The sequence below is a fragment of the Osmia bicornis genome, unplaced genomic scaffold (assembly GCF_907164935.1).
Source record: "Osmia bicornis bicornis unplaced genomic scaffold, iOsmBic2.1, whole genome shotgun sequence".
Classification (NCBI taxonomy): Eukaryota; Metazoa; Arthropoda; class Insecta; order Hymenoptera; family Megachilidae; genus Osmia; species Osmia bicornis.
Genome location: NW_025791113.1, coordinates 83,374 through 98,001, shown reverse-complemented (window position 1 = coordinate 98,001; position 14,628 = coordinate 83,374). Strand labels below are relative to the sequence as shown.

The 14,628-nt window shown below is 46.1% G+C and overlaps 1 protein-coding gene across 1 annotated transcript; it reads left to right on the top strand.

Moving 5' to 3' along the window:
* Positions 1 to 268: 268 nt before the first annotated feature.
* Positions 269 to 2,545, top strand: LOC123988740. The gene has a single exon (XM_046289489.1). The coding sequence runs from the start codon at positions 269 to 271 to the stop codon at positions 2,543 to 2,545; it is 2,277 nt and encodes a 758-aa protein (XP_046145445.1).
* Positions 2,546 to 14,628: the final 12,083 nt, after the last annotated feature.

The following is a 14,628-nucleotide window of genomic DNA, read 5'->3' as shown; positions in this document are numbered from 1 at the left end:
GAAAGGTCTAAAACTTCCCAATAGAGGAGTCACAGCTGACTCCCTGCAGACGCTGAGGCACCTTCTGCAGACGCACTTCCCAGGCTCGGAACTGGTACCGGAGGAACTGTTCCAGGAGATACAGGCACCTCTCAGGAACAGCGTACGGGACTGGGGCTATAAACTCATTTAGTAGGTACAAAAGCCCGGGTGTGGACGAAATCTTCCCGGCTCTTCTTCAGGAAGCCGGAGAGGACCTGCTGAGGCAGCTATATAAGATATACAGAGCATGCCTAGCACTGGGTTACGTACCGTATGGAGAATAGCCAGGGTGATCTTTCTGCCTAAGCCAGGCAGAAGTGGCTACGACACGGCAAAATCCTTCAGGCCAATCAGCCTCACATCCTTTCTACTAAAAACTTTAGAAAGGCTGGTTGATAGGCACATTAGAGAGCATGCACTGGCAGAAAGGCCAATACACGCCTCCCAACATGCGTACCAGTCGGGCAAATCCGTGGAGACGGCGCTCCACCACCTCGTAAGGGAGGTGAAAGAGGCCCTGCCCCAGGGAGAGTCCGTCGTGAGTACCTTCATAGACATAGAAGGGGCATTTGACGGCACATCCTTCGATGTGATGAATGAAGCAGCAAGAAGCTTCGCGATTGACAATAGTCTGGTCACCTGGATCGACAACATGTTACGAACCAGGACTATAATAACCTCTTCCGATGGGTCTTCGTTGAGGGCACGCATCGCAAGGGGTTGCCCGCAGGGGGGAGTCCTATCTCCCCTGCTGTGGACCCTTGTGGTAGACGGGCTACTCCACAGGCTCAGCGAGGAAGGTTTTCTGGTGATAGGGTATGCGGATGACATCTGTATATCGGTCAGAAGCAGACACCCGCACTATATAGCGAGAAGACTGCAAGAAGCACTCACACTCGTGCCAAAATGGTGCCTATCCCACAAACTCATGGTAAATCCTACCAAGACGGAGATGGTACTGTTCTCGAAGAAAAGGTGCTTTGAATTCAAGGCCCCCTCACTGTTCGGGGTGGAGATCAGTCTATCCACCTTAGCGAAATATCTAGGGGTCACCCTAGATATGAAGCTAAACTGGAAACTCCACATCGAAAAGCAGGCACAAAACACAATTGCAACCTACTGGGCCTGCAGGAGGATGTTTGGAACTACGTGGGGACTAAAACCAAGAATGGTCAGGTGGATATACACCGCAATCTTGGTACCCCAAGTAACATATGCCTCCGTTGTATGGTGGACCTCTATGAGGAAACAATGCAACAGGAGGCACCTGGAAAAGATCCACCGCCTAGCATTGCTCGGGATGACTGGGGCCTTCCGCACCACACCGACAATGGCAATGGGGGCACTCATAGACCTGGCACCACCACACATCATGGTAGAAGCAGGGACCAGGAGCACAGCCGTAAGACTATTCCTAGCAGGCAAATGGAAGAGGGCGTCAACGGGCCACGCGTCAATCCTTAGGGTATTCAGGGAACCAGGAGGGGCCTTAACTCTAGGGGGAGACGCCTGTGACCCGACATACCATTTTAATAACAGCTTCCGGGTAAGTATCCCATGCAAAGAAGCGTTGGAAGCAAACCGGGAGGAACTCCTCACTCCGGGAGGGCTGATTTGGTATACAGACGGCTCCAAAACCAAGACGGGTACCGAAGCAGGAATCTGGGGAGAGAGGCCCAGGGCGGAAATAGCAATGTCCCTGGACCCGCACGTATCCATCCTTCAGGCGGAAGTGTTTGCCATATGGGCCTGCCCCAAGCTGTGCTTGGAACGGGACTATAGGGACAAACACATCTACATCTGTAGTGACAGTAAGGCTGGGCTTGGATCCCTACGTGCTACGATAGTGCGATCCAGGCTGGTAGAAGACTGCACGGACATGTTGGAACGGTTGGTTAATAAAAACAACCGCGTCAACCTAATCTGGGTACCTGGACATGCAGGTATCCCGGGAAACGAGAAGGCGAATATGCTGGCAAGGGAAGGAGCCAGAAAGCCCGACCCTGACACAGCATACCGCATAGGTGTCGACAGAGGAACGGTAAAGGAGATGGTGAGGAAGTGGGCGAATACCAAAAACCACCTGACCTGGAACGGTACTCAAGGAATGAGACACACTAAGGCCATGTTCAAAGGGCCATCGTCACGGCTAGACAGGACTGTGAGCCGCCTAGACAGAAACCAACTGTGTTTACTCGTGGGGCTCATTACTGGGCACTGGTATACGAGGGAACACTTGATACACCTAGGAACCGGCAGCGAACCAGGGTGCCCTAGATGTGGAGAGGAGGATGAGACTCCTCTCCACCTGATATGGCGTTGTAAAGGACTAGAGGCCCTAAGGCGATCCAGTTTTAGGGCTGCCGTGCTTGACGACGCTCGTGTGGAGGACATTGGAGTGGGAAGGCTTCTGGGCTTTGCCAAAGAGGCCGGCCTACACAATATACCTCAATTTCAGTACTGCCCACAGGGGCTCGGGCCCAATGGTCCCGGGAGGACTGAGTGCCCGCAGACTGCGCAGTAATAATAAATAGTAATAATTTATCATTTATCATTTATCATTTATCATTTATCATTTATCATTTATCATTTATCATTTATCATTTATCATTTATCATTTATCATTTATCATTTATCATTTATCATTTATCATTTATCATTTATCATTTATCATTTATCATTTATCATTTATCATTTATCATTTATCATTTATCATTTATCATTTATCATTTATCATTTATCATTTATCATTTATCATTTATCATTTATCATTTATCATTTATCATTTATCATTTATCATTTATCATTTATCATTTATCATTTATCATTTATCATTTATCATTTATCATTTATCATTTATCATTTATCATTTATCATTTATCATTTATCATTTATCATTTATCATTTATCATTTATCATTTATCATTTATCATTTATCATTTATCATTTATCATTTATCATTTATCATTTATCATTTATCATTTATCATTTATCATTTATCATTTATCATTTATCATTTATCATTTATCATTTATCATTTATCATTTATCATTTATCATTTATCATTTATCATTTATCATTTATCATTTATCATTTATCATTTATCATTTATCATTTATCATTTATCATTTATCATTTATCATTTATCATTTATCATTTATCATTTATCATTTATCATTTATCATTTATCATTTATCATTTATCATTTATCATTTATCATTTATCATTTATCATTTATCATTTATCATTTATCATTTATCATTTATCATTTATCATTTATCATTTATCATTTATCATTTATCATTTATCATTTATCATTTATCATTTATCATTTATCATTTATCATTTATCATTTATCATTTATCATTTATCATTTATCATTTATCATTTATCATTTATCATTTATCATTTATCATTTATCATTTATCATTTATCATTTATCATTTATCATTTATCATTTATCATTTATCATTTATCATTTATCATTTATCATTTATCATTTATCATTTATCATTTATCATTTATCATTTATCATTTATCATTTATCATTTATCATTTATCATTTATCATTTATCATTTATCATTTATCATTTATCATTTATCATTTATCATTTATCATTTATCATTTATCATTTATCATTTATCATTTATCATTTATCATTTATCATTTATCATTTATCATTTATCATTTATCATTTATCATTTATCATTTATCATTTATCATTTATCATTTATCATTTATCATTTATCATTTATCATTTATCATTTATCATTTATCATTTATCATTTATCATTTATCATTTATCATTTATCATTTATCATTTATCATTTATCATTTATCATTTATCATTTATCATTTATCATTTATCATTTATCATTTATCATTTATCATTTATCATTTATCATTTATCATTTATCATTTATCATTTATCATTTATCATTTATCATTTATCATTTATCATTCATCATTTATCATTTATCATTTATCATTTATCATTTATCATTTATCATTTATCATTTATCATTTATCATTTATCATTTATCATTTATCATTTATCATTTATCATTTATCATTTATCATTTATCATTTATCATTTATCATTTATCATTTATCATTTATTAGTTATATTAAACATGGCTTGTATCGCCTATGAATCCGAATATCTAGCCATTCCTTACAAAAATAACATGATATCCAAACCAAAACGCTTCGTGTAAATGTTGACCAAGTTCCCCGGCCCATCCACTTCAGTGATATGACGGATGGACCAAGTTCTTCTCGCCAATCAAAGTTGTAATACGATGGATGGATCAACTTCCTCTTGCCTATAAGGGCTGTGATATCGGGAAGGACCAATTCCTAAAGGCCAATGATTTTTGCGCTAACCAAATTCAAACTTCACAACCTAGGGAATTTGGCGTCGGCGCTGGCACTAGAGCACTAGAGCATTTGGGAATCCGGATTTCCTTGTATTTCATGCAAGACAAAATATAAATAACAAATAACAAATGGCAAATGACAAATGACAAATAACAAATGAAGGTAGTACGTGTCGGAGAGAAGTGAAACGAAATCAATCAATTCCGATGGAAAATCTGAACGGATAGAGGTGCAATACATACCGCTGTAAAGAGGAAAAACCCAAGAACACAGGTGTATAAAGGTGTGACGGTTTATCCCCGCCGGTGGGTGCCGTCTCAGTCGGTTGGCCGGGGGACTCGAGAATGAGTGAGGCGAGTGTATGTGTAAAAAGGGCTTTATTCTATTAATATGTACAAGCACTTAACCTACGGCCCTAGGGTTCCTTACAATCTAATCGCGTTCTTATTGCTAACGGCTTACGGCTACGGCTCACAAGCTAGCGGCCTATCTCTACGGCTTATGAACTAACGGGTGCGGCGCGGCGCGGCGCGGTTCGGTCCGGCGCGGTCACGGTCCGACGGTTCGGGGCGGTCGCGGTCCGGCGGTTCGGCGCGGTCACGGTCTGGCGGTTCGGTTCGGCGCGGTCACGGTCCGGCGGTTCGATACGGTAGCAGGAATGCTAGGACGTTTGCGGAGTCGGATGTCACATCTGGGACGAACGGTCGCGATGCGCGTCTCGTTCGGTCCCGACAGTGGGAGGACCGTTGCTCCAGCGGACACCCGGCAAGCGTATGGTCCGCCCCGGCGGTCAGGAAGCCGTCTGGGGTATCCCCGACAGTGGCTGACGGAACAGTGATGCTTTCGGCGGCGGTCGCAAACGCGTCTCGTCGCCGAACACTGCTGGAGGAGAGAGTGTAAGGTTTTCCAAAAATAAGGATCAGTCTCGCTATGGCGGATTCAGTGAGATACGCTCGGAGAACCGATCTGGCTTGACTCGGCTCACGTCGCGGGTTCGCGATCCGCGCGGTCGCCACCTGGTGATCGAAAAAGTCGATATTGTAGATTAATAAACGACGTGGAATAATACGTCGATAAATGTAGATGGATTGGATGATAAACTGATAAGATAAAGAAGAACGAAGGTAGCGACATCTAGAGGCAGACCAGAGCGGCCGCGTCAAGTCTGGCGCAGCCACGTAGAGAAGTATAGTCATAGAAGCGAACACAGAGAGAGAAAAACATAGATGAGCAACACAGGAGAGACGGAGAGCCCAAAGGATTCAGGAAAAAGAGGAAAGCCGACTTTAGCTGAACAGCTTGGGAAGTATAGGTCGGGCAGCCAAGGATCATTGCTGGACTCTTTTAAAAGAAAAAGAGAAGAAGAAGAAGCAGAAGAAGAAAGAAGAAGAGTGGAGAAAGAACTGATAGAAAATTTCCAAAAAGCAAGAAGAGTAGGAAGATCACCACCGCAAGAAGCTATGGAAGGGGAAGGAATAGAAAGCGAAGGAACAGAAGGCGAACCTAAAGATATAAAAATGGACAAGTTAGACAGATTGACTGAGCTTGTACTGACAGTGAAGAAGGACACACAAGATATTAAGAAAAAGAACGAATCCATAAATAAGGAAATAAGAGAACTAAAAGAAGAATGGAAAATAAAGCAAGAAGCGTGGGAGCGAGAAAAAGAAGAAATACAGAAGAGAATTAAAAATCTAGAAACGAAAAGAGATAAGGCGGACGAATTACTGGAAAGAATAAACCGTATAGAGCGAAAAGAGGAGGCAAGAGGAAAAAGGGAGAACGTAAACAATATCACACTGAAAGGAGAAGAACTACCAAGAGGCGAAACACCGAAAGATACGGCAGTAAAGGTAATATCAGAAAATTTGCAGGTGGAGGTGGAAATAGAGGATGCTTTCTGGACGAGAAAGGGAGAGAGAGGGAGTATTTTGATAGCAAAGTTAAGAAACTGGCAACAGGAAAAGGAGATAATGATGAAGAAGGGCAAACTGAAAGCTAAGAAAATATACATTGATAATGATTTAACAAAAAACGAAAGAGAAACTCAGAAGGCAATCTTAGGAATTGCGAAAGCGGAGAGAGAGCAGGGAGCACACGTGAAAATAGGATACAGAAAGGTAAGGATAAACGACAGGATTTTCAAATGGAAAGAGGGAGTAGGACTTGAAGAGGTAAAATTTTGGAGCCGACAAAGTTCGGTGACTCTCTAATTTCAGAGAGAGACACCGAGCGAAACGGGACTGCGACAGAAGATAAGGCTCTAAGTACCACTCCTCCCGCGTCTGAAAAGACGAACAGGGGAGGAGAGGGAAATTACAACAATGAAAAGAACGAGAAAAGAAAACAGAAGGTACATGCCAAGCAGCAGGTAAAGAATAAGACATTATCGATAGGTTTCTGGAACGTCGCAGGTCTGTACAATAAAGATAAGCAATTTTGGGAATACGTGGAGACATACGATTTTGTAGGACTAACTGAAACTTGGGTAGACGAGAAACAATGGAATGGGTTACAGAACAGGTTGCCGAACAGTTTCAACTGGAAATGTCAACTGGCAAAAAAAGAGAAGAACAAAGGTAGAGCGAGCGGAGGCATCATAACGGGAGTGAAGAAAAGGATAACAGAAAGAGATACACAGGAGGAAAATTCGGACATACAAGAAAGGAAGATTGAGATACAAGGTAACATATAGAGAATAATCACGGTACACAGCAGAGATATGAAAAAGACGAGAGAGAATATAGAAGATGCAATCGGAGGTATGAAAGAAGAAAGACTTATAATCGGCGGGGATTTCAATGCAAGAATAGGTTTAGAAGGATCATTTAGCAATGAGGATAGGAAGGACAAAGAAACGAGAAAATCGAGAGATCAAATAAAAAACATAGAAGGAACCAGGCTAATAGAAATGGTAGAAGACAACGGATGGAAAATTATGAACGGTAATTTTGTAGGAGACGAAGAAGGTGAATATACGTTAATCGGGGGCAAAGGAAACACAGTAATTGCTTATGTATTAATAGACCCAGCAATTAAAGAAGATATCAGAAGTTTCAGGATAGAAGAGAGGATAGAGTCAGATCATTTACCGCTGAAATTTGTGGAGAAACCAGCGTAGAGAAGCAAGAAGAAGAGATATGGAAGGAGAGACGGCTTTGGACGGAGGAAAGAAAGAGATACTACCAGGAGGAAGTGGAACAAAGTGAATTCGAAAAGGAGGATTCAAACGAAATGATGGAAGAAATGGTACATAAGATCAACGGGACGGTACTCAAGAAAGTGGTAAAGGTAATGAAATTGAAACCAGGGTACAAGAAATGGTGGGATAAAGAATGTACAGAGAGAAAAAGAGAAACGAGAAAAGAGCTGAGAAAATGGAGAAGAGGGAAAGGGGAAAAGGTGACATACATTTAGAAAAGGAGAGAATTCAAGAAACTCTGCGAGAAGAAGAAGGACCAACAACAGAAGAAAGAAGAAGAAGAAATAGAACAAATTAAAAACACAAATGAAATATGGAAATATATCAGACGGGAAAGGAAAAAAAGAATAGGAACAACAAACAAAGTAAGCATACAGGGCTGGAGAAGATATTTCATGGAATTATTAGAAGGAAAAGTACAAAAGGATCAAGAAGAAGAGAGATTAGAGGATACAGAGGAACAACAGGATACAAATGAAATTATAATGGAGCAAGAAGTGATGAGGCAAATTAAGAAATTGAAAAAAAGGAAAGCAGCAGGGGAAGACGGCCTAGAAAACGAGGTCTGGATACATGGAGGAAGAAAGGTACTCACCAGAATCACAACACTGATAAACAAAGTATGGAATGGAGAAGGAATGCCAAGGAGATGGAAAGAAGATATAATTAGCCCTATATTTAAGAAGGGAGATAGGGATGATGTAAAGAATTACAGAGGGATAACGCTACTAAATACGGCATACAAAATCTACGCGATGATTCTGGAGAGTAGATTAAGTGCAGAACTAGAGGAAAAGAAAATCATACCAGAGACGCAAGCAGGCTTCAGAAAAGGAAGAAGCAGAATGGACAACATTTTTATTCTGAACTACGTGGTAAACAGAGAAATCAAAGAAAAGGGAGGAAAGCTATATGCTTTCTTCGCACATCTAACAGCGGCTTTCGATAAAGTAAACAGAGAAAACTGAGCAAGGTTATGGAGGAAAAAGGAATAAGTAACACTCTAAGAACGAGAATTAACGAAATTTACAAAGAAACAGAGAATAGGATAAGAGTTAATGGGAAAGTATCTGAAAAGTTTTGGACAACGAAAAGATTAAGGCAAGGATCTCCACTAAGCCCTACCCTATTCTCGTTATACACGGCGGACCTTGAAGAGAAATTGAGAGAAGGACAAGCAGGAGGAATGGTGATCGGAAAAGAGAAGTTTTGGTCACTGTCGTATGCAGATGACATCGTACTATTAGCAACACATCCGCAGGACTTAAAGGAAATGATAAACAGAATGAAAAGATACTTTGAAAGAAGAGAGTTAATGCTAAACGCTGGAAAGTCTAAGACAATAATTTTCAAGAAAGGAAGAAGTCAGAAGAAAAAGGAGATACGGAAATGGGGAAAAGAAGAATTAGAAGAAGTAAATGACTTCAAATACCTAGGGTATCACTTCCAGAAAAATGGAGGAACGGAGATGCACTGGAGAGAAACAGCGAAAAAGGCGATGATAGTGATGAAGCAAACATAGGGAATAGGAGAAAGGAGATTTAAAAACAACTTTGAAAGAAGGATGAAGATCTACAGAAGCTTGGTGAAAAGCGTTATGATGTATGCAGCAGAGATATGGGGATGGAGCGAATCGGAGAGACTTGAAAAACTACATACAAAGTACATAAAATGGGTATTAGGATTGGACTTCAATACACCAACATATATAGTAATGGATGAAAAGGAGGACAAAATAAGAATAGAAGCTGGCAGGAGAGCAGTGAGATACGAAGAAAAAACAAGGACGAAAGGAATTAACAAGATAATACTAGAATGCTGGAAAGAGGTAGATACAAAATGCAAGAGGGAAAGATCGAAATGGGGAGAACAGAGAAGACAATACTACGAAGAGAAAGGAATAGAAATAAAGGAGGTCAAAGCTAGATGCACGGGAGACCTGACGCTAGCAGAAAATCTATCACAGTTAGACTGAGCAGAGCAGTGCCAATCATTTTATGACAGGATAGTAATAGGAAGGTATAACGGAAAATACAGAGGGATAAGGGAGGAAAACCGAGCTTACTATTTGAAAGCAGAATACAAAGGAAGAGACCAGTCAATGATTGCAAGGTTCAGATGTGGGAATGAAGAAAGAGGCAACAGATACTGGAAAAAGAAAGAGGACAACGTCTGTAGAATGTGTGGATTAGGAGAGGAGACAATAGAACACTTGTTAGAAGAATGTAGGGACGTGGAAAGGGATAATGATTTAAAAAGGTGGAATATTTTGCAGGGTCAAGAACAAGGGAGAAAATGGATGAGGGAAATAATTCGAAGAAGAAAGGAGATAGGCCAGGGACAGAAGACCTGAATGGACGTTATTGTATTAAACTTAATGTACATATCTTATAAAATATTGTAGGCGCACTCACGTGCCAAACCCCCTTTCAAAGCCGAAAGGCAAGAAAGAAAGCTATCTATCTATATAATAATGACAATAATTTATATCCAAACCAACGGGAAAAACCGAAAAACTCTAAATATAAACCCTGATGGCCACCGCCCGAGAAAGGGTCGATCTCCGGACCATTGGAATAACGGAGATTCGACCCCGCCGGGCGGTCACTGGCGGCCTGGTACTCGAAATACCGGACGAGGAGCGCACCGAGAGGGCGGCTGCGCTAGCCGGTCGCCTTCAGGAGGCGTTCGAGGGCACCGAGGTCCGGGTGTCTCGCCCCATGAAAATGGGCGAGATGAGGATTTCGGGCCTCGATGACTCGGTGACCCCAGTGGAGGTTGCGGCAGACTTGGCCGCTGTGGGGGGTTGTGCCCCAGCCGATCTAAAGGTCGGGGAGATCAGAATCCCCCGGCGCGGCTAGGCACTGTCTGGGCAAAATGCCCCCTGACGGCGCTTAAAAAAATAGCCGCCTCCGGGAGGATCCTGGTTGGCTGGTCGTCAGCCAGGGTCGAGGCGCTGCCGGCGCGGCCTTTGCAATGTTTCCGCTGCCTCGAAAAAGGCCATGTGAGGCAGCGATGCACGTGCGTGGTGGATCGGTCCGATCTCTGCTATGTTTGCGGCGAGTCGGACCATAAGGCCGCCACATGCAGCGCCTCCCCGCGGTGCCCCTTGTGCACCGACTTGGGGCGAAACGCGGGGCACCGGTTGGGGGCGAATTCGTGCGCCCCCAATTCCCGGAGGCCCAATAAGGACAAGGGCGCCGTCCAGGGGGGACTAGCACCCCCCCAACAGGCGCAGCAGCAGCCAACTAAGGCTGCTGCGCCTAAGAAGAAGAGGGGTGGCAGGTCCGCCACCCCAAAAGGAGGTAAGGCCGTGGAGGCGGCCTCTCCCTCCAAAAAGCAATGAGGCCCAAAGGGCCCATAATACAGGGCAACCTGAACCACTCGGCCAGGGCGCAAGATCTTCTTCTGCATCACTTGGCCGAGTGGAAAATAGCGCTGGCTGTGGCCGCGGAGCCGTATCGAGTCCCGGACAGACACGACTGGTTCGGGGATGACGGCGGCTCCGTGGCAGTGATTGGCACCGCCTTTGCCCCGCCCCCTACGCTAATAGAACGGGGGCGGGGGTTTGTGGCGGTGCTCTGGTGCGATACCGCGGTGGTGGGCGTCTACTGCCCGCCCAGTTGGTCCCTCGCGGCGTTCGAAGAGTGTTTAGGTCGGGTGGGAGATGTAGTCTCCTGTTGCTACCCCCGACCGGCACTCGTCCTCGGGGATTTCAACTCCCATGCCCAATCGTGGGTGTCCCCGAGGACTGACGCGAGGGGTGAGGCGGTACTCGAGTGGGCGGCAGAATTCGAGCTCCGGCTGCTGAACCGGGGCTCGGTCCGCACCTGCGTGCGCGCTCGGGGGGAGTCGATAGTTGACCTATCGTTCGCGACTCCCTCGGCTGCACGCATGGTGCAGAGTTGGAGGGTCGCCCGCCGAGCGGCCCACCGCCTCTGAGATGGGCGCTGAAGAGGCTTGACAGGGACGCGCTGATGGCCGCAGCCCTCGCTGTGACCTGGCCGGAGCAACCAGTCGGTCCAGTCGCGGATTTAGGGGAGGAGGTAAAATGGTTCCGGGGCACGATGAAGGCGATCTGTGACGTCGCCATGCCCCGGGCCAAATGCCTCCCCAGACGGGCCGCCTACTGGTGGTCGGGCGAAATCGCCGACATTCGGCAGAACTGCAACGTCGCCCGACGCCAGTGGCAAAGGGCCCGTCGGAGAAGGAACCGCGACCCAGCGGGGGAGGAAGAGCTGTACGGGTGCTACCGTGTATTAGTGGTAGCTCTGCAGCTGGCCATCAGGGAGGCCAAGTCCCGGGCATGGCAGGAGCTCCTCGGCTCTCTTGATGCCGATCCGTGGGGGCGCGCTTATATGTGGGCAATGGGCAAACTAAGGCCCTGGGCGCACCCCGTGACGGAGAGCCTAGACCCCCAGTTCTTGGGCCAGGTGGTGGAAACGTTGTTTCCTCGTGACGACGGTAGCCACCCCTGGCCCCCGCCGGTCCAAGTGGAATGGACCGACGACATGGGGGTCAGAGAGGGGGAGCTGGCCGAGGCCGTTAGGCGCATGGGGGCTCGGAACACCGCTTCGGGCCCCGACGGCGTCCCCGGCCGGGCCTGGGTATTGGCCCTGCGCGTCCTTGGACCGCGATTGAGACGCCTCTTCAGCGCCTGTCTTAAGGAGGGTGTATTTCCCTCCGCATGGAAGGTTGGACGACTGGTGCTGCTAAGAAAGGAAGGACGGCCCGCGGAGAGTCCCTCCGCGTACCGGCTCATAGTTTTGCTCGACGAGATCGGGAAGCTTTTAGAAAGCGTTATAGCTGACCGCCTCGCCGAGCACCTATCCCGGGTAGGCCCTGATCTGGCCGGGTCGCAGTACGGTTTTAGACGGGGGCGCAGCACCATCGATGCGATCGACTCGCTGCGCTCCCAATGCGACTCGGCCACGTCCCGGGGTGGGGTGGCGTTGGGCGTTTCACTCGACACTTTAACACCCTGCCCCATGGGGTGATAATGGGGGCACTCGCTGAACATGAAGTGCCCCCAGTACTGAGAAGGATGATCGGGGACTACCTACGGGATAGATTCATCGAGTATGTGGGCCGGGACGGACATGTCTATCGGAGGGACGTCGATGAGGGTGTACCCCAGGGGTCCCGTTTGGGGCCCCCATTGTGGAATGTGGGGTACAACCCAGCTTTGCGGGTCGTGGTCCCGGACGGTGTAAGCATTACGTGTTTTGCAGACGACACACACATGTTTGCCACCGACCGGGACTGGGGCAGGACCAGTCGTCTAGCGGAGGTTGGCGTGGCTGCCGTCGCAGCGGCGATCCGGAGGCTGGGGCTACAGATAGCGCCCCACAAGACCGAGGCGATGTGGTTTTACTCGCCTCGGCGTGGGGTTGCACCGCTGCCCCAGTCTTGGATCCGGGTAGGTGACACCAGGGTCCAGGTGGGTGAAGGGTTCAAGTATCTTGGCCTCCACCTGGACAGCCACTGGCACTTCGAAAGGCATTTCGACCGCCTTGCCCCCCGATTAGACATGGTAGCAAACGCCCTTGGGCGGGTGCTGCCCAATATCGGGGGCCCGAGCGAGAAGGTTCGCCTCCTTTACACGGGGATCGTGCGGAGCGTGGCCCTATATGGCTCGCCCATATGGGCTGAGGCCCTGATGGCGTCTCGCCGCAGCCAAACTGTGCTGCCTTGATAATCCTGCCCACCGCCCCTAACAGGATGAGGGGGGGGGGGGGCTTCGGTTTCCCCCCCAAAGTAGATGTAGTGGGGGAGGCTTCGGCCTCCCCCAGGGTGATAGGTTGGGGGGGAGTTTTGGCTCCTCCCCAAGGCAGATGTAGTGGGGGGAGGCTCCGGCCTCCCCCAGGGGGATTGAGGCTTGCCCTCTCCCCCATCACAGATCTAGCGGCTCCCATTTGGAGTCGCTGGGCCGCAGGTGCCCGGGGCTGGGGCCCCGGTCGCCATTGCACGCGGCCCGAGGTGTGGCCGGCGTCGGGTGTGGCCCCTGACGTTGGTGGAGCAGGCACTTAGGGGGAGGGTCAAAGGTTAGATCCTCCCCCGAGATGGGGCGCTATGCGCCAAGGGCGGGGGGGTCCCGGTGTTGTTCGTTAGAGGTCCCGGGGCCCTTACCACAGCCCTGTGCAGGTCACCGTGGTGGTTTTAGCCGGTAAAAATCCGGCACTACCCCCGGCTCCTCCCCAGAGTGGCTGGGGGCGTCTTTCGAAGATTTCCTCCACGTAAAAAAAAAAGGTTAGGTTAGGTTAGGTTAGGGTTAGGTTACTCGATTCGATTCGGATATTCGGGTTTTCTATCTTGTGTATTCTTGAATTCGTTGGTTGTATGCTCCGTTTCGTACATGCTCATGATGCTCGAGGAGGTGGAGAGAATTGTGTGGCTTCTTAGTTCATTCTTAATTAATTTATTGTTCGAGTTCAATCACAATAACTATTGATTGATTGAATTGATTTGATTGATTTAGTTCACGTGTTAAACTGTTTATTATTTACCTTCAGATTATTGTAGCCGCTGATCCTGCTAATCCTATTGGAGTGCGTAACCTGTGCGATTTCCGTTGCATTGTGATGCTAGACGATCGTGTTGCTATTGGCCATTAACGGTGATATCTTTTGTTCTAATTTAAATTTAAATTTAGTTTTAATTAATTAATCTTATGCTCTAAGTAGATTCATACCTGTATTTATACTTATCGTTAACCAGTTTATTCATAACCCTTTCAATGTAGTGTCTGGTTTATCAATCTATCAATTTTCTGGTAATTTGGGATTGTCCAGTGTTGATTACAGTAAATTGAGACAGCCAATGATTGTAGTTTTGATCTTAATTGCTCTTGCAAATAACATAAGTCGTAACTTTTCTTTTGTTGCTTGCATTTTCACCTGATTGGCTGGGTACGGTATCTAATGGTTAATTTATTGTTCATTTCTTGTTCAATGCGACGGAGGTTTGCACGGTTCTAATTGATTTACATTACGTTATTAGTATGATTTGGGGTCTGTACCTCAAT